At 56.4% G+C, this 24,492-nt stretch overlaps 1 protein-coding gene across 1 annotated transcript in view; it reads right to left on the minus strand.

Annotated features, from left to right (window-relative positions):
• The window catches only part of notch3 (notch receptor 3), a 46,144-nt gene that overhangs the window by 7,074 nt on the left and 14,578 nt on the right, over window positions 1-24,492 (minus strand). The window contains exons 3-27 of the mRNA XM_066707822.1: window positions 14,029-14,171; window positions 13,457-13,792; window positions 12,631-12,753; window positions 12,230-12,463; window positions 11,918-12,073; window positions 11,434-11,619; window positions 9,806-9,919; window positions 9,073-9,186; window positions 7,239-7,472; window positions 6,999-7,109; window positions 6,644-6,836; window positions 6,366-6,511; window positions 5,969-6,082; window positions 5,742-5,861; window positions 5,417-5,569; window positions 4,864-5,092; window positions 4,385-4,586; window positions 4,124-4,277; window positions 3,755-3,942; window positions 3,258-3,390; window positions 2,690-2,941; window positions 2,089-2,201; window positions 1,370-1,893; window positions 718-1,059; window positions 111-488 (exon numbers count right to left, since the gene is read on the minus strand). Of these exons, the coding sequence (XP_066563919.1) occupies window positions 111-488; window positions 718-1,059; window positions 1,370-1,893; window positions 2,089-2,201; window positions 2,690-2,941; window positions 3,258-3,390; window positions 3,755-3,942; window positions 4,124-4,277; window positions 4,385-4,586; window positions 4,864-5,092; window positions 5,417-5,569; window positions 5,742-5,861; window positions 5,969-6,082; window positions 6,366-6,511; window positions 6,644-6,836; window positions 6,999-7,109; window positions 7,239-7,472; window positions 9,073-9,186; window positions 9,806-9,919; window positions 11,434-11,619; window positions 11,918-12,073; window positions 12,230-12,463; window positions 12,631-12,753; window positions 13,457-13,792; window positions 14,029-14,171 (4,992 nt within the window). The remainder of the gene's footprint in view (window positions 1-110; window positions 489-717; window positions 1,060-1,369; window positions 1,894-2,088; window positions 2,202-2,689; window positions 2,942-3,257; window positions 3,391-3,754; window positions 3,943-4,123; window positions 4,278-4,384; window positions 4,587-4,863; window positions 5,093-5,416; window positions 5,570-5,741; window positions 5,862-5,968; window positions 6,083-6,365; window positions 6,512-6,643; window positions 6,837-6,998; window positions 7,110-7,238; window positions 7,473-9,072; window positions 9,187-9,805; window positions 9,920-11,433; window positions 11,620-11,917; window positions 12,074-12,229; window positions 12,464-12,630; window positions 12,754-13,456; window positions 13,793-14,028; window positions 14,172-24,492) is intronic.

Below are 24,492 nucleotides of genomic sequence, written 5' to 3' on the forward strand. Positions count from 1 at the left end.
TCCTCCTCCTCCCAGATCGGGCTTACTGACTATAGCCTCCTGCCCCTCCAGCACTCTCTTCCTCCTTCCCCTGCCCTTCCCTGCCCTGCCCTGTGCGCTCAGGCCCTTACTTCATGCCCAGGGCGTCCTGGCCCACGGGTTCGCGCCGGTTCTTGTTGCTGCTGGTCTCCTTCTTCAGGAAGAAGCCCTCGGGGAACCACAGGGTGCTGTGCTCGCGCTTGCGCCGGGCGATCAGCATGCCCACCACCAGGATGACCAGCAGGAACACGGCCGCCACGCCCACCAGGGGCAGCAGCTTGCTCCAGTCTATGGGGGTGCTGTGCTTCATCTTCTCCCCGCGCACCTGGTGGATGGGGAAGGGGAAGCGCAGCCTCTCCACGGCCGACAGCGCCCCCAGGTAGCCCGCCGCGCTCTCCGCCGTCGGGAAGCAGTTGTTGTCTGAGTCCTGGACGCACAGCCGGTTGTCGATCTCCAGGTCCACAATGGAGCTGAGAGAGAGAGAGAAAGAGAGAGAGAGAGAGAGAAAGAGAGGGTGAGAGAGAGTCAGATGTATTCAGCGTTGACAGGACTTGAAAGGGAGAGGCAGATGTGTCAGACAAACTAGGAGAGAGAGACAGATTTGGTCATGTGCAGAACAGAACCCTAGGGATAGAGAGAGAGAGATAGAGAGAGGGAGAGAAAGAGAGAGAGACCTAGACATGGCTGTAGCATGCTCACCCGATGACCTCCTGCTCGCGGTCCTCGCCCAGCTCTCGGCGCTGCACCCGTTGGTCGTGGTGGTTCCGGTAGTACGGCCGGATCATGGCCTGGCCGCTCTCGTCCAGCCGGAAGCGCAGGGTGGTGTGCAGGATGGCGCTGAGCTTCTGCAGGAAGGACGGCCCGGTCCGGAGCAGCTCCTCGGGGGGCAGCAGCACCACGATGACCAGGACCCCGTCGGCCAGCTGCTCAGGGACACTGGGCGCGCAGTCCAGGCCGTCCCAGCCGCACTCCTCCGTGTTGCAGCCCTGGTCACAGCGGCCGTCGGCGTAGTGGTGGTTGCAGTACTTCTCGTAGATGGGGCTGCAGGAGTCGGGGGGAGAGAGAGCGCGGGTGAGTAGAAGTTTTCTTTGGTAGGGCCCAGGAGAGAAGGAAGGAGAGGGAGAGGGAGAGGGAATAGATGTGACAGAAGTGAAGGTCTTAGAGGCTGAGGGAGAGAGGGGGAAAAGGTTGAGAGAAGTTTTTGCATATAGGATAAAGGGAGGTAGCGAGAGGGAGGACAGGCAAGGGTGACTGTCTATGCAGGACTCAGGGTGTGAGAGAGAGAGAGGGACAGAAATCGAATGAGACAAACACCAAACGGACACCGCAGGCCGGAGGTGGAGGTACTGACTTGCAGATCTTCTTGTTGTTCTTGCAGTCGAAGTTGTCGTACAGGCACTCGGGGTTGTTGCAGCTGTCGTCGCACTGGCTGTTGTTGAAGAGCCACCAGCAGCGCGGGTCCGAGCACAGCGCCCAGGGGTTCACGGCCAGAGAGCAGTCGCCCCCGTCCCACTGGCAGGGGTGGGTGTTACACTCCTTGTTGCACACGCTGTCGTTGGCCTTGCCCTGGCAGTCGGCGCGGGGGCAGGCGGGCTCGGGCACGGCCCTGGCGCTCTCGCAGCGTTTGCCCGACTGCCCCTGCGGACAGAGGCAGTGGAAGTAGGGGAAGGTGCCGTCCTCCTTGCAGACGCCCCCGTTGCGGCAGGGCTGGGCTGCGCAGCCCTCATTCTGGCGCTGCAGGCACTCGGGCCCGCTGAAGCCGGGGGCGCAGTTGCAGCGTGAGCCCCGCTGGGTGGCCACGCAGTTCCCGCCGTTGTAGCAGTTGAGCTCCCGGCAGGTGAGCAGGCTGCGCTCGCAGTTGGGCCCCACATAGCTCTGAGGGGAGGGCAGGATGGGAGTGAGGGAGGCAGGTTTTTAAACTGAATTATTGTGCTGTGTGTGTTTTTTCAGCGAACTTGTAGTCTGTTTGTGACGGAAACAGGTAAACGACAAGTGAGAGTGGAGGGGGATTGTGAGGGAGAGGAGGAGAGAGAAGAGTGAGAGAGAGAGGGGTCAGGGGAAGGGACCGACCTGTGGGCAGGAGCAGCTGTAGCCCTGGGGCAGGCCGGGGGTGAGCGAGCACACGCCTCTGTTCTGGCACGGCTGCGACTCGCACACGCTGAACTTCTTCTGGCAGCGGCGGCCTGCGGGAGGAGGGGGAGAGGGGCGTAAAGATATATAGTCACACTGTAAACTGCCTGGTACCCTTTCATACTGAGAACGGTCAAGGGTCCTGGAGGGATCTCAGGGTAGGAGTCACACCTGCAGCTCTGTCTGCGGAGCGATCTCTTACCTGTGGACACTTTCTCTTGATGTAACTGCACACAAATTGTCACTTTACGTTGTTTTACAATGGCTTGACAATTCGATTAGATTTTGATTTACTGCAGCAAGTTCCACAGAAAGTCAGACACACAGACAAGAGAGGAAAACCATCCGGGCAGATAAAAACAGGAGAACAGAGACGCTTGTGGGAGGGAAGGACTCTGGGGATCCACGGCCTCACGCAGGCGATGTCACTGAAATGACCTACGACCTATGAACTTGCCTTACTGCGGTGTTGTGCTGCCCTGTGTTCACTTCATTCCCTATTGCAATGTTGCCGCAGCGTTGTGTGGGCATTCGGTCTTACCAGTGTAGCCAGGCTTGCAGACGCACTGGTAGTCGTTGGGCAGCTGGATGCAGTCCAGGCTGCTGGCGGGGTTGCAGGGGTTCGAGTGGCACTCGTTGATGTCGCCCTCGCAGCGTTCGCCCGTGAAGCCGGGGGGGCAGTTGCACCGGTACCCCCCCACCCTGTCCACGCAGGTGCCGTTATTCAGACACCGGGGCCCCCAGCTGCCCGAGGTCAGGGCGCAGTCATCCTCGTTGATCTCGCAGAGCACGCCTGAGCGGGGGGGAAGAAAGGTGGAGAGGAAGGTAGAGGGCGAGAAAGAGAGATTCCAGTTGAAAATAATGACTTACAATAGGGGAAGCTGCCCAGTGTGTGCCCTGTGCCGGGCTGTAGGTACCCAGTGTGTGCCCTGTGCCGGGCTGTAGGTACCCAGTGTGTGCCCTGTGCCGGGCTGTAGGTACCCAGTGTGTGCCCTGTGCCGGGCTTTATGTATCCAGTGTGTGCCCTGTGCCGGGCTGTATGTATCCAGTGTGTGCCCTGTGCCGGGCTGTATGTATCCAGTGTGTGCCCTGTGCCGGGCTGTACGTACCCAGAGTGCCAGGTGGGCAGGAGCAGATGTAATGTCCCACCAGGTCAATGCAGGTGCCCCCGTTCTGGCAGGGCTGAGACTGGCACTCGTTTATCTCCGACTCGCAGTTCACTCCATTGTACCCTGCCAAGCACTGGAGGGCACAGAGAGATGAGAGAGAGAGAGAGAGGGAGAGTGGGAGGGAGAACTGTTTAGAGAACTTGAGCAATTGTAGCTGTACGTATTAAAGCAAACAGATACAAATTTCCAAAAGGACCTATGACCTCCTTGCACCTGAACTCAGACCCTATATACATCTTCCGGGCCCGACGCATCTCAGACACACGGAGCTGTAAATGGTGCCTCACGCACAAGTCTTAACGCTAGTTCTTTAGAACTGAAGAGCAGTACAATCAAATACACACAGAAAACAACGCAATTGAATCCTGAGCAGAGCGTGCTCATTCCAGACGAGCCCGTTAATTAATTAGTGGCCGGGGGCTGCGCTGCGCTCTCACCTCGCACGTGTATCCGCCCACGTAGCTGCGGCAGGTGGCGCCGTTGAGGCAGGGCTTGTTCTCCAGGCAGTAGTCCACCTGGCTGTTGCAGTAGCTGCCCATGTAGTCTTTGGGGCACTTACAGTAGTGCGTGCTGCCCGCGTTTACGCAGTGGCCCCCGTGCAGACACAGCTGGTCGATCCGGAGGCCTGGGGGGCAACGGGGTAGAAGTTACAGCTGACTGTGGAGGACGGAGGGGCTGGGGGTATTTGGAGGCTGAGTGTGAGAGTTTGTGGGGGGCAGTATGGAGGCATTGGGGGTATTTGGGGGCTCAGTGTGGGGGGTAGTTAGGAGGCGTGGGGGTATTTGGGGTGTGTCCTTGTCTTGTACCTTTCTGCACGGCCGCCACCTCGCAGGACACCCCCGGGATGTCGCAGTAGCGTCCGGACCAGCCGCCCGGACAGTCGCAGCTGAACGCCGCCCCCTGCTGGCGGCAACGGCCCCCGTTCTGGCAGGGCGCTGAGCGGCACGCGTCCAGCACCATCTGGGCAGGGCGGAGACACACACGGTTAGTCTGCGGTCCCGGAGCACCGGCGCTGTGGGAACGCCACACTGCGGCGGAGCGGGCGGGCGCGCGTGGCTCGGACTCACCTGGCAGCGGGGGCCGGTGTACCCCGGGGGGCAGGTGCAGCGGTAGGACTCCAGGCCGTCCACGCACACCCCCCCGTTCAGGCAGGGCCGCGACGCACACTCGTTCACCTCCAGCTGGCAGTTGGTGCCGGTGAAGCCCGGTCGACAGCTGCAGCTGTACCCATTCACCTTGTCGGTGCAGGTGCCCCCGTTGAAACAGGAGCTGAGGGCAAGAGGGCATCCAGTTAGATCTTTAGTAAACATCAACTGTTCCAGCTGCTACAGTGTATCCTCTCCTTCTGGACGGGGCATCTCTTTATGCTCCGTGTTGTGTCTTTGCGGAGTCGGACAGCGCCCCCCCCACAGGATTGTTATGATTTATGACACTGGGTCATGAGTGAGTGCTCTACGGTCGTGGAACTGCGAAACGGTGCCAACAAACAACCACACCGCAACACACACTGGCCCTGGCTCCGAGTGTGGCCCCCAGTGCCGCTCACCTCTCGGTGCAGTCTGGGATGTTGATCTCGCAGTGCCGGCCCCCAAAGCCCAGCTTGCAGGTGCAGGTGTAGCTGTTGACGTAGTCGGCGCAGGTGCCCCCGTTGCGGCAAGGGTTGCTCTGGCACTCGTTGATCTCGTCGGCGCAGCGGGGGCCCGTGAAGCCCACCATGCAGCTGCAGTGGAAGGAGTTCACCCCGTCCAGACAGGAGCCCCCGTTCAGGCAGGGGTCTGCAGGGGGAGAGAGAGGGAGAGGGAGAGAGAGGCTGATTACACTTCTGCACTTTTCCCTGCCTGGCACTGGTAGCACACAGCATAACACTGTAACTAGATTGTCACTACACTGTCACTGCAACTACACTGTCACTGTCACTGCAACTACACTGTCACTGTCACTGCAACTACACTGTCACTACACTGTCACTACACTGTCACTGTGACTGCACTGCCACTACATAGTCACTACACGGTCACTGCATTGGGCTTTAGCATGTTTTTAAGCAGGTGTAAGTGTGAAACAATAGTCTAGCCTGGCCGCTCGGCGCTGGCACTCACTGGGCGCGCAGTCGTTGACATCCACCTCGCAGTTGGCGCCGGTGAAGCCCGGGCGGCAGGAGCACATGTAGCCACCAGGCGTGTTGGTACAGGCGCCCCGGTTCTTGCAGGGGCTGACGTTACACTCATTTACATCGATGTTGCAGCGCTGGCCTGGGGGGGGGGAGAGAGAGAGACAAAGAGAGAGAGAGAGGGAGAGAGGTGCATTAAATGACGAGTTTAATTCAATCAGATCTACATGGGTGAGTTCAGACCTGGGATCCATTGTAATTCATGTGAATAATTACATCTCGTAATAACAGTAGGCGAGAGAGTGGGGGGGTACCTTGCCAGCCGGGCTGACAGACGCAGGCGAAGCTCAGGTAGTCAGGGCTGTGTTCACACACCCCCCGGTTCTCACAGGGGCTGGGGGAGCAGGGCGTCAGCACCTCCGCACAGTTTTGTCCTGAGACAGAGAGAGAGAGAGAGGTTGAGTCACTGTGGTTCACTGCATGTGCATGTGATTGTGCGTGTGAGTGTCTGTGTGCGTGTCAGTGTGGGTCACGGACTCACCCGTGTAGGGCAGGTCACACAGACAGGTGTAGCCGGCCACCCCGTCCACGCAGGTGCCCTGGTTCAGGCAGGGGCTGGAGGCGCAGTCGTTGATGTTGGTCTGACAGAGGACCCCTGTGGGCGAGGGGGGGCAGAGCGGTTAGCACCAGCCCCGCTGTCTGTGCCGTGTGTTAACGCACTGGCGGGGACGAGGGCACGGACGAGACTGACACACTCAGGAGTAAGGGTTTCACCCCCTCCGGACCCAGATCTGGGGTCAATTATTCAATTACAATCCCCGAAGTGTTCATGAGCCTGAATTACACTCATTACAGGGAAAAGAATAAGTGGCATAATTGAAATTAATCAATGTAATTAATCAATTATTTGGGCTGTAAACTGTAATCTAAGCCCTTACCTCTGAAGCCCTCTCTGCACTTGCAGCTGAAGCCGTTGACCATGTCCAGGCAGCTGCCCCCATTCTGGCAGGGGTTCGAGTGGCACTCATTCTTGTCCAGGTCGCAGTTGAGCCCCACCCAGCCCGGCTCACAGTCGCACTTGTACCTGCGCGGGACACGACTTGATCACTCACTCACTCAAGTCATAATAATAATCAGTATTTATAACGCCTTGAGCCCTTCTACACCGTCACTGTCCAGTTAGCGTGCGCAGGCAGTGCGTAGGGTCGCGCCTCACCCGTTCAGGTTGTCGTGGCAGGTGCCGTGCACGCAGGGGGCGCTGCTGCACTCGTCCACCTCGGAGTAGCACAGCGGGTCGTGGTAGCCCTCGGGACACTGGCAGTGGAAGCCGTTCTCCTCGTCCACGCAGGTGCCCCCGTTACGGCACGGGTTCGAGGAGCACTCGTCGATCTCCTGGTTGCACAGGGGCCCTGCGGAGGGAGAGAGAGAGAGAGAGAGAGAGAGAGAGAGAGAGAGAGAGAGAGAGAGGTGAGGAAGATGGGAGAGAGAGAGCGAGGGAGGGAGGATGGCAAGAGTGCCGCTGTGCCCAGGACCCAGTAACACCCAGCAGAGGGGAGAGGCAGGGGCCTGACCTGTGAAGCCCGGTTTACAGAGACAGTCGTAGCGGTTGATGCCGTCTTTGCAGATGCCGAAGTCGCAGGGGTTGCTGGCGCAGTCGTCGTAGTTGACCTCGCAGTTGGTTCCTGGGAAAAACACGGGTTCAATTAGTTCAGTTCACACTTAAAACGCCGGAGACACTGCGGATTGCCGGACCTTCGCCACACAGAGCCCAGCCTGGCATCGCGCGGCCAGGGGGAGCGGCTGACACTCACCCGAGGTGCCCGGCTGGCAGTGGCACAGGTACTTGTTGACCAGGTCCACGCACTTGCCCCCGTTCTGGCAGGGGTTGCTGTGGCACTCGTTGAGCTGGTTCTCGCAGCGGTAGCCGGTGTAGCCCGGGCCGCAGGTGCAGGTGTAGCTGGCGATGCCGTCCACGCAGGTGCCGTGGTGGCAGGGGTCGGGGTTGCAGTTGTCAATGTTGCTCTCGCACAGGGTGCCCTCGAACCCTGACCCGGAAGGAAAACAGAGGTCAGAAACAAACCACCCAGCTGCATTGTAGACGCCGAGCCTTATACATGACACTGGGCCGACTGGATCAGAACCAGAGGCCAGTGAAACGCTGTGCTACTACTGAAACAATGATTATGATGTTAAAGTGCAGACTGCCAGCTTCCATTTGAGGGTATCTTCTGTAGAAATGTCAGCCTTTTTAATACATAGTCCCCCATTTTCGTTATTTCAAATCCAATGTGCTGGAGTGCGTCCATCTCCTGACGACTCAACAACCTGTCTACGTCCTGTCCCTCGCTCATCAGGGACATTGGGGACAGTTCATGGGCACAGGTCCCCATTACATAAACTCCCGCGGGAAACAATTGGCCAAACAACAGGAAAGAAGTAACACATTTTGTCTGGCTTCAGTGTCGCGGTGGTAGAATTTGAAAAACAAAGAAAATATATAATAATAGGAATAATATTATGAATATGGGTACATGCTGGAATTTCTCGTTTAATTTTATTTTATTCTCCCTCTCTCACTCCCTCCCTCCCTCCCTCTCTCTCTCCTAACAAAGCCCGTCTGCAGTAACAGTGTTCCTGTCCGGTGGGGCCTCAGTCTGAGAGACACGCTGTCAAATTAGTTCTCACATTCTACAACCCCCGCGCCCCCCTCCCCGATCGCCACCTCTCTGGGTCTCCGGCGAAAGGGGGCCATTAACAGGGGCCGGAAAAAAGAAAAGGAGAAATCACAAACCTGCTTTTGTTCCCCCCCCCTGTGAATATTCTATGAGGTGCGGACGACAATGGCCGTCATACGCGCTGGGAGTGCAGAGGGGCCGCCGTGACGCAGCGCTGTGAATACTGAGCAGCCCGGGCCACACAATGCTGCTTTATCTCCCGGCTGAAGAGGCAGCCAGCGCGAGACGGGCGGCCCGACGCACTCCCTCTCTCTCTCTCCCTCTCTCCTTCCCTCCCTCCTTCCTTCTCTCTACCACTCTTTCTCCCTCCCTCCCTCTCTCTCTCTCTCTCTCTCTTCCTCTCTCTCGCTCTCTCTCTATATTTAAAGCTCATCTCTGATACAAATTCACCAAGTCCTCCAAAGAATGGAAGCCCACTTCCCCCCCACGCACGCACACGCACTCACACACACAGACTGACACAATCACACACACACACACACACAGACTGACACACATGTACACACAGACTGAAACACATGCACACAGACTGACACACACACACACACACACACACACACAGACGCACTCAGCAGAGGGGTGCGCTGGGCTCCTCGATCTCTGCTCTGGCCAGCAGGGGGCGGCAGTGGCTTCAGGAACCGTTCGCACACCGCAGAGAGAGAGAGAGAGAGAGAGAGAGAGAGAGAGAGAGACGGAGGACAAATCCTCCACGTGAGCGCACAGCTGAGGACAACACACCAACGGGCGAGACGCAGGTGGTCGACCTGCACGTCCCGCCCTGTGGAGACCGTACACTGTTTTACCAGCAGCAGACAGACAAGACAGACGAGACAGACAGACAGGGAGACGGAGGACAGGCGGACAGAGGGACAGAGGGACAGATTGAGGACAGGCGGACAGGCAGCCTCACCTTCTGCGCAGCGACATTCGTAGCCGTTGGGTCTGTCGAAACACTTGGCCCCGTTCTGGCAGGGGGTGCTGGCACACTCGTCGATGTCAATTTGGCACATGGTGCCGGTAAACCCTGAGAGAGAGAGAGAGAGAGAGAGAGAGAGAGAGAGAGGTGGCTATCACTGATCATGTCATAGCTTTGCACGGCCAGGTTGGGCAGGGCAGGCGTGTGGTGCGCTCATGGGCTGTGCCGATGTACGGGAGACAGCGCCGTGATTGACAATATGTCTGCGCCCCTCCTCCGTGTCTCAATAGCGCTCTCCCGGGCGGGGGGGCTGCGGTGTGTCTGCCCCAGATGTAAATGTGGGGGGCGGGAGGAGGCTGCTGTTCCCCCGGCAGGGCTGTGCAGCGGACAGTGGACGAGGGACGGAGACAATGGGCCCTTTGTGCAGGCAGCGAGATAGACGGCTTTTTTTTTTTTTCCGGGGGGCCTGTCTGTCAGGGCCGCCGAGTCTTCAAAGGGCCCCGGTGCGGGGCCGCTGCACCCTGACCCGCGCGGGACAGACCGGGGAGATGACACCGGCCCCCTCGGCACACAGGCTCACCGAGGGCCCGGTCCGGGGCCCGCAGCGTGGATCACCGTATTCTCACACCCATTTGTTTGAAAAAGAAACTAAGCGTTTAGTTTATTTTTCAAATTAATGTATCGCCTGACACAGCACAGTTGCGTGTGCGTGTGCGTGTGCGGTTACCTGGCTGGCAGGTGCAGATGAAGGCGTTGACGCTGTCAGAGCAGATGCCTTCATTCACGCAGGGGTTGCTCTCGCACTCGTCGATGTCCACCTCACAGTACATCCCCATGTAACCTGCAGGGGGTGGACACACGGACACACGGACACACGGACACAGGGACACTCATTAATACCAGAGTGGTGAAACAGGAGGGGTGAGAGGGCAGGGCTGCTGAAATGGTGAAATCTGCCCTGGGGTATGTGTGCATGTATGTGGTGAGTGGTTTTTCACACAGCGGTCAGTGCTGTCCTGTGTGAACCGCCTGAGAGAGAATGAAGAGATACAGATAAGTCGAGGAGAGAGAGTGGGAGAGGAGAGTGAGAGAGAGGGGGAGAGAGAGAGCGAGAGAGAGGGGGAGAGGAGAGCGAGAGAGAGGGGGAGAGGAGAGCGAGAGAGAGCGAGAGAGAGGGGGAGAGAGAGAGCGAGAGAGAGGGGGAGAGGAGAGCGAGAGAGAGCGAGAGAGAGGGGGAGAGAGAGAGCGAGAGAGAGGGGGAGAGGAGAGCGAGAGAGAGGGGGAGAGGAGTGGGAGAGGAGAGTGAGAGAGAGGGGGAGAGGAGAGCGAGAGAGAGGGCGAGAGAGAGAGCGAGAGAGAGGGGGAGAGGTTCCCTGATCTGAGCACTCTTTGACTCGGAAGAGCTTTGTTCACCGCAGCACACACAGTCTCAACACCTCCCCTCTAACTGGCCCCCTCTTCATTCACAATCAGAGCGCAGTGAATGGTTCAGACAGAGAAAGACACCATTTACAATGCGGCACGGCGGAGACGGAGACACAGACACATAGTCCAGTCCAGCAGGGGGACCAGGGCTGTCATACCATTCTCTACTGGACTGTGTCTCTAGGTACCAGGGCTGAGCAAATGACTAACAAACATGGGCTATAAAACAAAGGCAAGGACTGGAGGTCTTCTCTTCAGTATATCTATATATGAGGGGGCTGGGGGCGCTGGGGAGGTAGAGGTGTGTGTGTGTGTGGGGGGGGGGTTAGCGATGGGGGTAAAGGCTGAAATTAATGATGGGAATAGACCCTCTCTCTATACGGGGCACTGTGCAGCCATTGTCCTGCTCCCCATTCCCACAACTTCACTGCGCATTAGCATTCTGCACACAGCGCCCCCGTCTCTCCCCGCCGCCCCCCCCGCCGCCCGGCCGCGAGAGACAGAGGGAGCGAGGGAGCGAGAGAGACAGAGAGAGAGGGAGAGAGGGCAGGCCTCCTCCCTGTAAACCCCCATCCCCCCATCTTTTCCCTCCCTCCTAGCTCCCTCCCCCCACTCTTGTGAAAGGCGGCAGTCTGGGTTGCGTCTCTGTAACCCCACTTAGGGATTCCCGAGACGTCCCTAAAAGCCCTCGTTCTGTTTCCGGGTCTCGGGGCCCGCTCTGCCGCTGCCCCCTGGGGCCTGACAGCCCCGTTCATCCGACAGACTTCACAGAGTGTCTGTAGAGCTGGCCAGTTAAAGTTGGGAAAGATCTGGAACGGGAGGTGACCTGACCGCACATCAATTAAGAGATCAATCGATCCCTGGATCAAATAAAACGTATGTAGCACTTTACATACAAAGTATCATGGCGGGGAAGGTACCGGCTCTCACCTGGCATGCAGATGCAGGTGAACTCGCCGATGCGGTCCAGGCAGGTGGCGTCGTTCTGGCAGGGCATGGACAGGCACTCATTGATGTCGATCTCGCAGCGGGGGCCCGTGTAGCCGCGCCCGCACAGGCACTGGAAAGAGCCCTCCGTGTTCATGCACTTGCCGAAATGCTCGCAGGGGTTGGCGCCTGAGAGGGAACAAGCCAAAGCACACAGAGACGAGCTGAGTAAGAGTCCCAGTTAACACAGGACAGAGCAACGAGGAATCGAAACGCTGCTTAATAAACAAGACTAAACACTGAACGGTTAAAAACAAAACCAAGTGGAAACTGCCAGGATTGTGGTAGGTCTCAACAGACTAGGAGCGCTTCGGTCATCCAGTCAGGCCAACCACAGATGACCCCCAGCCCTGGTAAGAATAACAGGCCTAAGCCGCCAGCGCCCCCTGTTAGAGAAGTGCTAGGAAGCGCCCGGCGCCGTGTTTACCGATGGCGCACTCGTCCATGTCCTGGTTGCAGGCACCGCCGGAGAAGCCCGCGGGGCAGGTGCAGATGGCGCGCCCATTGAGCGGGTTGGTGTCGCAGGCCGAGCCCTCATTACACGGGTTGCTGACGCATGCGTCCTCCAGGTGACACAGCAGACCTGCGGACGCACGGACAGAGAGGCTGAGTCCATCGGTGGACGGATAAAGCTGCCCAGTGAGGCAGACAGAAATACAGGCATCACAGACTCGAACGCACTGATTTAAAATGAATTTAAACCCAGCTACGGAAGACAGAAAAGACGTCGGGTGCGCACCTGTCTTGCCTACTGGACACTCGCAGAAGAAGGAGGCCACCCGGTCGTGGCAGGTGGCGCCGTTGAAGCACACCGCCGTGGCGCAGTCGTCGATGTTCTCGCTGCAGTCCTCGCCCGTCCAGCCGTTGACGCACACGCAGGAATGGCCACCCACCGTGTTGAAGCAGGTGCCCCCGTTGTGGCAGGCGTTGGGCTGCATCAGGCACTCGTTCACGTCCTCCCCGCAGTACTGCCCTGCGGCGTCGAGAGGGGAGCACATCTCGTTACATCAAGACATACAATCAGCCGTGTCTTATTGTATTCATGGTTATGACTCTTGTGTGACACCAAAACAAAGGGTTGTGGCACTAATGGGACTGAATAAAAAGCTCCGATCTTGAGAGAGAGAGGGCAGTAGGTACCTGTCCACTCAGGAGGGCACTGGCAGTTGTAGGTGTTGACCCCGTCCACACACAGACCTCCATTCATACACTTGTGTCCAGGACAGTCATCTACGTTCACCTCGCAGTTGTGACCTTCAAATCCTGAGAGAGGGAGGGAGAGAGAGGGAGAGAAGGAGAAGGAGAGTTTATTTTCCCAGTGATCTCAGTGGGGTTCATCTTGGTCTTGGAAAAACAGGCCCAGAGGACAAGGTGGTTTTTAAACCCCTACTGGGTCACCGCTTCCCACGGGCACACAGACAAGCAGACGAACACCGGGTAGAGAGACGCATGCACTGGACACACGCGGGGGCGCTGTCACGGCCCTGCTCCGCGGCCGGATGCACAGGCCTCATCCAGAGCATGTGAAGAGCCAGCCCAAGACGCTCCTCCTTGCAGGGTTTGCTTGTTTTAAAATCCCTAACAGTTTCAATGACTTCCTCTAGCTGTGAGAGATGTTTCCTGTCTGGAGGCCCCTGGGGACGGCAGGGGGTTGCTGTAACATAAATTCCTAGTGTTTGAAAAGCTGCCGCTGTTCTCGCACTCTGTCTCTCTCTCCCCCGAACGAATGTTTACTATTAATAGCGAGACGGGAAGCAGAGCCGAGAGGAGGCCGTAAATCAGCGTGACGCGCTTGGGAAAGTGGACCCCGTGAGGACTTCCACGCTCTCGTGTAGGGGGACCGACGGGTGCTAGTGGACGGGAAGGGGTCGGAGGATCTATCAATCTGTCAATCGGCGTATTCTGGAGAAAGTAGGAAGGAAGGGAGTTGATGAACACTCTCTGCGTCTGTCTGTCTGGTGTGTACCTGGGAGGCAGGCACATTCGTAGGACAGGTCGCTGGTCTGGCGGCAGGTGCCCCCGTTCAGGCACTGGGAGGGGGCGCAGGGTAGGGAGGCCACCTCGCAGGCGCGCCCGCTGTACCCCGGCTGGCACTGGCAGCGGTACGAGCCCTGGCTGTTGACGCAGGTGCCCGCGTTCAGGCAGACGCCGGGCTTCTTGCACTCGTCCACGTCGTTCCGGCAATTCTTGCCCTGGAAGCCCGGCGGGCAGGAGCAGTTGTAGCGGTTGTTCCAGTTGGCGCAGCGGGCCCCGTTGGCGCAGGGGTTGGTGGCGCAGTAGTCGATCAGGGAGCAGTCCTGGCCTGGGGGAGGGAAGCAGGGAGAGGGATACGGGGAGAGGAAGTGAGGGGGACAAAGTGGGAGTGAGGGACTGAGAGACAATTACATATAGCATGTATATCCTTGTTGTATTTATTTCGTTACATTTAAACTAATTCACAAATTAATTTTTGAGTGAGAAACCAGCTCTTGTCACTGGCCCTGACCGAGTGCGACCACTGATTGATTGATTGATTGATAGGTTGATCGGTGACTTTACCTCGAAAGCCGCGCTGGCACACGCAGGTGAACTGGACCTCCCCATCCAGCACCTGGCTCTTACACATGCCTCCTTTCACACAAGTCAACCTATGGCACGGGTCCTGGTATTGACACAGATCCCCGATGTAGCCGGGACGACACCTGCGAGACAGAGGAGGAGAAAGAGGCCGATGAGCGTGGCAAAGCCTGGCAAAACACAGTGACGAAATCTCTGCTGCTGTAAAAACTTGCATAGGACACATTCCCTGAGACCTCAAATGAGCTGTAGGAGGTTTTCACTCTGAAGCACCGCGGGAATGGCAACGCATGCGTGTGTTTTGTTTCCCATTACAACCAATTTTGCTGGATTCAAAACAAGAAAAACTAAACATTCAGTGGCACTCGGGCTGGAGGCCGGGATAATGTACCTGCCCCCCTGTGCATGTCCTGGACTCACAGTCCAACCGTGAAAACCGAAGGCGTAGCTCATCAGCCGGGACATGGGGTCACGGCCTCCGAAGGCACCTGTTCACACTGACCCGCGCGGGAACACCATCGGTTCAAAAGAAGCGCCGCCCTAGTGCTCGCCTCCCTACCCCCTCCGCTCCCTCGGCCCGGGGTTGACGGACGGACGCAGCTGCTGTCCACACTGAGCCTGTGAGAGCCAGTGGGGGGGGGTTGGGTGTTTGCTGGGCGGGGTCCACATGTGCTCCAACAATTATTATCAAGTTTCTTTACAATTTACTTTTGATTGTTGTCAACCCATTGTTAATATACAGCATTATTTTTACACCCAGTGACCCATCGATACAGGCGGGTTCGTTCTGGTGAATTCTGGGTCCAGCGCCTCGCTCAGGGGCACAGCAGCAGAGCCCCCCCGCCCTGAATCCCAGCAGAGCGCTCTGGAATCCGTAACTTCAGGCAAAGCGTGGAGGTTTCGATTCGATCCGGCCATTTACTCTCGGGCGAGGCGAGCCGGACCGCTCGGATGATTTTGTCAGTGATGTTCAGAATCGTGTGGCGCGAGTGAGCCGGCGTTGGCAGTGACCGGGTACGGGTGTGTAGTGAGCGCGCCCAGTGAGCACACCTGGCCTCGGGGCTCCTGCTCCCTCTCACTCACTTGTGGCGGTGTGAAGGCCACGTCCTGGGAAAGACCTTCAGCAATGGGATCATCTGAGCCTCAATAAATACGATAAGTACGAGGATTTGAAACGGAAGGGATTTTCCAGGAAGTTCAGCTAAGACCCCCCCGCTCTGCCCTGCGGTCCGAGACAAAGGACACCCTGATCCACAGCCTGTGAGAGGAGGCTGTCTGTAATGCCTTGTGGCCAGCCAGGGGGGGGGGCAGAGTTGTACTTCCCACACTGTCAGCCCCCCCCGTCAATACCTTGCCCTCTCTCTCTCCCTCCCTCCCTCCCTGCCTCCTTCCTGTCACAACCTCACTCTCAAAACATTCCCCCAAAGCCCACAGCTGGATCGTGTCTCTCTCAGCGGACCGGCTGCACATTCTTCACTCATTACTCCTCGGCCATCTTGGGGATTCGCGTAGACTGGTTTTTTTTTTCACGGGTGGCCGAGGAGACTATTTTCTTTTGAAATTAAGGAAAAAGCTCAAGAGCCTCCGGTCCTGCCTGTGCCGGCCCCCTCAGAGATACTCAAAGAGAGAGAGACAGAAAGGAAGAACGATCAGACTCTCTCGGAGGTGGTTCTCTGAGTAGACGGCTCGGTTCTCTGACCTGGGCCCGGAGCGCTGGGTGTGTTACTCCGATGGGATCACTTTCAGATCTCATTCAGACCCCGCTCGAGCTCAGAGTCGGCTGCTGTTCGGGACACGGCCGAACTGTACCGTAGGATCGTGAAGCGGATCGACAGGTCTCTGCCGCAGGTGGACAGTTGTGTACGATTGCGAAAAATGCCCATGCCCACACACACACGCACACGCACTCACACTCACACGCACACACGGCACACACCTACGGCCACTGCAGCTACACCACACCCCGCGGAGACGTTTTCCCTGCTCCGCTCGTCCTCTCCCGCACAAAGGGGACGCTGTGTGGGAGCCGGTGGGGGCGAGGTAACCCTACACTGGGATCAGAGAGACCTGGGACAGAGCCGGGCTCGGACTTCAAAGAGCGTTAGCGGAAGAAAGGATGATGATGGCAGCTCCAGGGACGGGAGGGAGGTGTGTGTGTGCAGAGGAGGGGGGGATCCCCTTACGATGCACATCACCAGTCTTCTCCCCTCATCTCCGCCTTCTGCTCGCGCTGTTCTGCGGGGACTGCGCTGAGGGCCGGCAGACACCAGGACGCACAACTGGCACCACAACGCCGTGGGCTCAGTCCTCATCTGATAACCACGGGCACCCTGGACTCCATTTGGTCTCTGTCACAGGTGTCAGGTGACTACTTCACTGCCTCCATTCACCCCGTGCTTTCGTCTGCTTTCGCCGCGCAAGTCCAGTCGCTACCCGTCGGTACGAACACAGGTTGTGTGCAGGGGAAGGACAATGATGTGGCACCACGCTGATGGCTTTGCCCAGCGGTGCAGCATTATGGTATCCCACTGAAAGTTATAACTCCCACAGTTATAGCCTTGCATGCAGCCCTTTCAGCAGCTACACAAGCCCAGAGAGAGAGAGAGAGAGAGAGAGAGAGAGAGAGAGAACCAGAGAGACAGAGAGAGTGATTCAGAGAACAAGAGGGAATGGAAGGATGAAAAAAGGACCACAGATCCCGTACCAAGAGCTTCTCTTATCCTCCTGTTGTTTTAATGTGTGTGTGTGTGTGTGTGTGTGTGTGTGTGTGTGAGGTTTATGCTTTTTATTTCCCACACTTAACTGGAAACACATGAAAACACACTGGAAACCAGTGACCTCAAGAAAGCAGAAGAAGCCACATGGAAGTGATTGGGGCCGTCAACCGCCTTTCACTTCCTCATCCGGATTCCCAGGAATGCACAGCGTCGCTCTCCGGAGCTCCCCCGGGCTGGCACCGGGGGGGAAGGGGGGGGCTGGCGCAGAGCGGAGAAGATGGTGGGACAGGTGGGGGCAGCGAGAGAGAGGGCAAGATCTCAAGAGCAAGATCTCTTTTTTAAGGAGGAGAGAAAGGAATCAAAACTGAACTCGACGACAAAGTGAAAGTCGAAGGCGGCCCGAGAACCCGTCTAAAAGACACGGCTCACATCGACAGTCATCCGAGTGCTGCGGCGCCTTTTCGTTTTCAGTGTCCCGCGCCCCCGAGACCCTCCGATACTGGGGCGACTCCACCGCGTCTCCCCTAAACTGACCCGCGTCCGACCCCGTGTTCCTGCTCCTGCTGTGTTTTATACACAACTTCTCTGTAATTTTGCACTTTGTTTGCACTTATGTTGTAAGTCGCCCTGGATAAGGGCGTCTGCCAAGAAATAAAAATAATAATAATAATAACTAGGAGCAGTGCAGGATTCTACAGGGGCGTTTGGAGGGGCAGGACGCTGAACCTGCCGAAGCTGCTCTCTGCTCCTCAGCGTTCGCCCGAGTCACAGGAAGTGGGCAGAACTCGTTTAATCCAGCAAAAATAAATTTAAACCAGAACGTCCCGGCGATCTGGGAGTCACCCGTATTCCCCGGCAGCCACTTCAGGGTTGTTTTAAACTAGACTCCCAGCCCCACTAACTACCTCCCACCCCCACCCCCATTTACTGAGAAGAAGGTCAGATGTCAAAGGTCACCTGTCCGATTGTGATGATAATGTCACCCAGGTTAAGAGAGATGGGGGGGAGGGGGGGAGGGGAGGAGGAGAGGGGGTGGTATGGCTCCTCTCCACAGCGGGACTGTCATATTTGCTGTAATCCCTCGTCTCCCGGGCTGAGGACTCCCGGCCCTGTTATTGTAGGCCCGGATCCCCGTTGCCATGGCTTCCTCACAGCCGACCTGACAGCCCACCAATCACAGCGGAGAGAGGAGCCGGACCCCCCCCCCGCTATTCATCACGCCTCGGCTGCATTTATTTAGAGGCAAATTAACTATGTCTGGAATCTCGCTGGAGCGGGGGGGGAGTGACCAAGCGCACTGGGGCTGTGGGGCGCTGGGGACGAGGTTGGGGTCTTTTGTGTGTGTGAGAGTGAGAGAGTGTGTGAGTGTGAGTGAGAGAGAGAGAGTGTGTGTGTTTGTTAGACAGAGAAAGGACGAGAGAGAGAGAGAGAGTGTGTGTGTGTGTGTGTGTGTGTGTGTGTGTGAGAGAATATGTGTGTGTCTCTGAGTATTTGTGCACGTTTGTGTCTGTGAGTGTGGACTGCAGTGGCAAAAAATTGAGAGGAAATGAAACGCACCAAAAAACTCAAAGCCCCACCTGATTGCGTTCCCAGCGGTTCCCTGGGGGCGGAGCTCTGATGGAGAGATAGGGGAGGTAATGGCTTCTGACCTGGTTTTGCTGTGCACGCCACTGGCACGCAGACCCCCCCCCCACTCACATCGCAGGTAGGAGACGCACAGACATTAAACGTGTCAAACCCCAGGCACACACCACCCGAACAACACCACGATCGACACCCACCGAGCGCGCCTCCTGACCAGTGACCCAGATAAGAGGGCCGGACACTTCGTAGTCGGTAAACACCAAGAGAGAAACGCGCCGGGAGGCCGACAGCCCGGTATGAAGGAGACAAACACAAAGGCAGACCTAAATATTGACTGTACGGACACATATCGGGATATATATTCGAGCCATTTCCTCCTGCCGATTAAGCAACTGTGACGCGTGATTGAAAAGCACCGAAACACAAAAACAGGTCTGGCACTGTTTGCACAGCTGTGATTCTGCAGCCCCTGGGAAGCACGGTCTGCCAGCAGCGTTCGGGCTTTGCCATGCCACAGAGATCAGCACACCTGGCCTTCAGCACATATGTGTAGTATGTGCACTGAGCACTGAGACGTGCCGAGTACATGCGAGCGAGGATACGTTATAAACGTGGGCGTGCTGTGAGCACAACTTCACTGTTCACCGACTGCTTTATTTACCAAAAAACAAGTCACAGAGACGGGAGGGGAAGGAAGGACGGCTGAAATCTGAAACGTAAATTAAACAAATCAGAGAATATAAACACAAACATATGGATCTGGATCTGGTTGTGGCAGCCCGTTAGTCAGTCACTCTGTCTGGGCGTCTGCCAGAGGGGCCGATGGAGCCTCCGTCATGCTTCCCTGGCGAGACCAAAATAATAAGCAGATGCGTCCCAGAGAAACAAACAAACAAAGCGACAAATGAGGGGATGCTCTGTGAGGAACGCACGGGGGGGCGGCCGTCGGAGGGAGGGAGGGAGGGAGGGAGGGAGAGAGAGAGGGGTCTGACTGAGAAGGCTCCATTGTTGAAGCCCTCTACGGTGTGTTACTCATCGCCCTGGATTCTGGAAGAGCACCACAGACAGATCTCAGTGACTTACAGCACAGCCCTACAGCACAGCTCGGCACACCACAACACACCCTCCAGCGCACCTCAACACACTAGCACAGCACCCAACTGGACGCTGCTGAATGCGGAGAACGCCAGCATGTTGGGTTTCTTGCAGTGGTGCGCTGACAGGATCTCAGTCGCTCTGCGGACTTTGCCTTTAAAGATGCTTCTGTGACGATCTGACCCCGACGCCCCATGTGTGAGTCGTGCCAAAGCCCCCACACACAGACCCAGAGGGCAGCCCGCAGCTGCAGGGCAGGGAGCGCGAATGCCGAGGCGAGCTCTGCCTGGGTGGCTCGGGAGACTGACCGGGAGCTGGGACCCTGCGGACATCCCTGCTCCTTCTCAGAGGAAGACTGGAGCGTTGTGAAGCATGACCTAAGCACTGGCGACCGCTGGGCCACAGAGAACGAGATCCACAGTATTAGTGAGCCGTTAGTGAGAAGTCACCAAAGCCTCCTTCACAGAGAGGCCACCCAACCCGAGGAAGTGCGGAGGCAAACTCACGGGAGAGAAGAACAAACTGCACAGAAAATGTTCTGAAGAGAGAAGACCCAAGCAAATAGGCAAGGTTTCTATTTATTTATGAACTGTTAACTTAGCCGGACGTGAGGGGTTCAGAAGCCGCTTTGTGATTCTGAAATCCCTCACCGCTGACAACAGGCTGAAGCAAAGTGTGCAAACAGGCCCGAGAGCGTCCCGGTCCAGCCCTGTGTTCAATACTGCGGTACTGGCGGTACAAGCCCGGCAAGACTGGACACCGAGCAACCCAACCCCAGTACCGACCGCGAAACAGCACGCAATGCGGAACATCGTATTTTTAACGGTATCTGGACGACACTGAAGCAAACTGAAGAGAGAAAAAAAAAACATTAAAAAAAAAAATCTATACATGTCGAGGAAAACAGCTCTGGCTCGGTTCACCGTGTCTGGATAACGAAAGTGTGGGAAATGTACCACCAAGCCTCACAAACACCCTGGACCGCTCCGAGGGTCCCTGAGGGGATTTCCTGTGCAAAAACCAGACCGGAGGCTACAGTGAGACCCAGGCCCTGCTCTCTCTCTCTCACTCTCTCTCTCTGCGTCCTAATCTGCAGTGTCCAAACAGAGGCAGCGAGACACCTCCAGACAGCTGCCCGTGGGCCCGGCAGACATCCACAGATGTCAACATCTGTCATTCCTGCCGGGGGTCGGCCCGCTGCGGCAGGAGGAGGAGAGCCCCTCGATTGGTCACGGGGCAGCAAATCAAATTCCCCTGGCGCTTTTCGAGAGTGTCTGCCAGGACTTACTTGAGAGAGAGAAGAAGAGAAAAAATGTTTCTTTGGAAAGGAGTCCTCCACGGACTGTGGAACTGAAACTTTGTATTCATTTTTTAAGTTTTTATGATGCTAATCTGCAAAATAAATGAATGAAATAATAATAATGGTCTCCTAGTCTCATGCTGAGCTCATGCCATGGCAGTTTGCGTCTTCACCGGTCCGCCGGGGTGGAGACTCTCAATTCGTCTGTGAATTCAGAGCCGTACTGCCAGGCACGTACGACACAGATAACAGGAGCGCTGGGCTTCACTACAGCCCCTCGACACAGCCGGAGATGAAGTGTGGGACTCTGCCACTTATTACTGTGATTATGACTATTATTTGTATATTGCAGATCAGATTTAAATTATAGTCTTTATGTAAATGTGAACTAAAACAGCCCCACACACACTCGGTCAGAACCATGATATATGACTGGAGTAAACGGTTTATGAATCCACCTTTTATTGCTCTTCTTCCATCAATGAGAGGAAGCACTGCCAAAATAAACACGCCCCCCCCCACACACACACAATCTGGGCTGCTGAATGCCACACAGAAGGGGGTTGTGTGTGTCTGCAACACAAGTGTAGGGACGCTGCGCTGTGCGCTCGCAGTGACTGGGGCCCACAGAGGCCCGGCCCGGCCCGCGGGATTGTCTGTGCTCCTGCTGGGTTGTGAGACGGTGCCCTCCCCGGGCTGGGGGGTATCGTCACTCTCTGTGCGCTCCGCTCTTTGTCCGCCCTGGGAGGCTTAACCCTGCTTAGAGCGATCTGCATAAAGACCAAAGACTGTAGTGCAGTGGAGCATTGGCCAGGAGAGTTTACTACAGAGCAGTGCAGTATACTGTAGAATAGCGTGGTGTAGTATACTTTACTATAGCGCAGTGCAGTGTAGCGTGATGTAGTATAGTTTTGTGTAGTAATGTGGTGTAGTATAGTATACTTTAATGTAGTATAGTTTAGTATAGTATAGTATAGTGCAGTACAGTGTGGTGTAGTATAGTGCAGTGTACTGTAGTATAGTTAAGTATTGTGTATTATAGTGTACTGTACTGTAGTATAGTGTGGTGTAGTATAGCAGTGAGATCAGGGTGAAGCCGGGACAGGAAGAGGAATATGAAAGAGGACTCAGTGTGGGAAAGTGGGAAAACACAGTGACGCTGGAGAATGTATGTAGTCTGGGGGGGCGGGGGCGATATTACATGCTTGAACTGCCAATTAAACACCCTGCAAAATGACCACCGTCAAGACTTCAGCTCTAGAGACGCCTGACGGACTAACCTGCAGTTCGGGGCAGAGAGCGATGTCTTTTAAGACTTTGGTTCGGGTCCGTTTCCAAGGTACAGAAGGGCTGTCTCGGTTCCACATGGCCTTTTGTGAGCGTGAGATTCATCTCCTGCATCCGCCGCTGCGGGGGGAGACAACTCTCCGCCGCCGCCGCCTTTTCCAACTGAGATTGGACGTTTCTCTCTCAGTTCCTCTGCTTCTGATTGATGTGGGATTGTTAAATCATCATAATAAATGCAAGCGGAGAAGGAGAAGGAGGAGGAGGGGCAGAAGATGAGAGAAGGAGGAGGAGGAGGAGGGGAAGAAGTCTTGGGACGCTCCGTGCAATTCCCAGGCTGTGTGTGTGAGAAGTGATTTCCCTCCCTCTCAAGCCGGTGAAACTCTATCTGTCTCTTCCTGTAAGGCGATGCCAACAGTGTTCAGTCTCCGTGGTCTGGCAGTGTAACACGCACCCTGAAATGTCACGTTCCTGGAGGCGTCTCTTCCAACACCGTCCCCAGGGAGCCCCCTTGGGAAGATGTGCTGTGACGGCATCTGTTTCGAACGCCACCGCAGTGGCCCCCGCAGCTGCAGACCGTCTTCGTAAAGAGCGGCGTCTTGGAAGAGGGCGATGCTCTCTAATCTACCGCATCCCGGTCCACCGACCCCAGAGACGCGGCTCCTTGAATCTCACAGGAACTCGTTGTTCTGGTTGTCGGAGGACAGATTTACGAGTCGCACAGTCCTCTGAACCCCAGGTGTCCTCTCCATCCCCGCGTCAGCCAATGGCGAACCGGACGCAGAAGCATCGACCGGGGCTGCTGGACAACCACGCCGGAACCGCCGACGGAGATCGGGGGACGGTGGACCCCAGGGATGGCGCGGGGACGGGGACAGTAGAGCCCCGCGGGCCGCGCTCTGTCAGGGAGCGGCGGGGGGCCATTGTGAACGAATCAATACGAACACTAAATCGTTAAGAAAGGACTCCCCCCTCCCCCCACCTCTCTCTCCGCTCTCCGCTCTCCCTATCTCCCCCCCTCCCCCGCTCCCTTCTTCTTCCACACACAGACTGGTTGTAAATGTCAAAAGACCCCCCCCAGTCCTCCTCCTCCTCCTCTCACACACACCATCCCCCCGTACCCAGAAGAATCAAGAGAGAGGGGGGAGGGGGTTTTCTTCTTACACTCTCTCTCTCTCTCTTTTTGTGGCCAGATAAAAGGGCCAAAGTAGTCAGAACTTCATTGTGCAGGCTGGGAAGGGGGGCGGGGGGTACAGTGCACTCGGAGGCGAGGCTTTCAGGGACGACGGGGACCTGAGAACAAACAAGCCTCTGCCGTCGTCCCTGGAAACAGAGACCGATAGTTGGCAACGGGGGAGGCGAGGGGGGGAGGGGGGTTATTCTAGGTCCCTCGCTGACGAACTCTCTCTCCTTCTCTCCGTTTCCCTTTCCTCCGAGAGCGGATCGCCCCCGAAGACACGTAATCCCGCTGGCAGCTGCCCTGCCGCGTTACAGACTCCCGCGATGACTCTTCCGTTTTCCGTGGCCCTGATCTCTCGCTTCCTCTGCGCACGGGGGAACAAAGCGCTGGCGGCGGAGAGATGCGGCGCCGCAGAGGTGAACGCAACCGCTGGGGCCGAAAGGCTTAGCGAGAAATGGACTCCTTCCACACCAACTCACATGTGGCTCAAGTACATTGAAATAATAATAATGAATCAGGACTCCTTTCCATTTGACTCGTGATGGGTTTGTGCCTTTCAACTTCAATTCAATTGCTTTCTCTCTGCGGTGCACAGCTGCTCTGTGCCCAAGAGTTAAGATCGTCAGTGCCAGGGAGGTAGAGATATAGTATACCCTCTGAAGGGGGCAACCGCAGTTCGATCGCACTGGCATGACGCACTGTGTGAACACATGGCACGCAAACCTGTCTGCAGGCTCCACCGTGGATCTGCTGAAGTTACACAGCAGGAAAGCAGTCGAGTCACAGTCTGACACCAACACAGTCGAGTCACAAAAACTGAAAAGCTTCATTTTTTGTCAGTTCTACTCCTGATTGTCTTGAAAGTTAAAAATAACAACACAGTTATGGAGATCAAGGTATATCTTCGGACTCTTAAATGGTCAGCCGACTAAAACCAGCGAGGAATCTGTTTTCTCCCTCCAGTTTTCCTGGAGACGAAGGGACGCGTCTCCAAACTAACCTCAAAGTCAACAGTTTGCCGGTTAGCAGAAAAAACGTCCTTATTTATCACTTGAGTAATTCAATCCTTAACAGGTTTTATGGAGCTGGCCTCAGGGTTTAGTGTCTCTCCGCGTTTGATTTTTATGGGTGGCTCTTTAAAGCAGCCAAGGCCTACTTACTCGCAGGGAATTATTTTACAGCGTCTTCATAAAGGTTTATTGAGCCCAAGGATGCATTGTAGACTGTGGGGCAGAGCAGGGCGGCTCCCAGGTTGTGTCAGAGCTTTTGTCTTTTGTCTTCTCCGT

Source organism: Amia ocellicauda, chromosome 7, assembly GCF_036373705.1.
Source record: "Amia ocellicauda isolate fAmiCal2 chromosome 7, fAmiCal2.hap1, whole genome shotgun sequence".
Taxonomy (NCBI): Eukaryota; Metazoa; Chordata; class Actinopteri; order Amiiformes; family Amiidae; genus Amia; species Amia ocellicauda.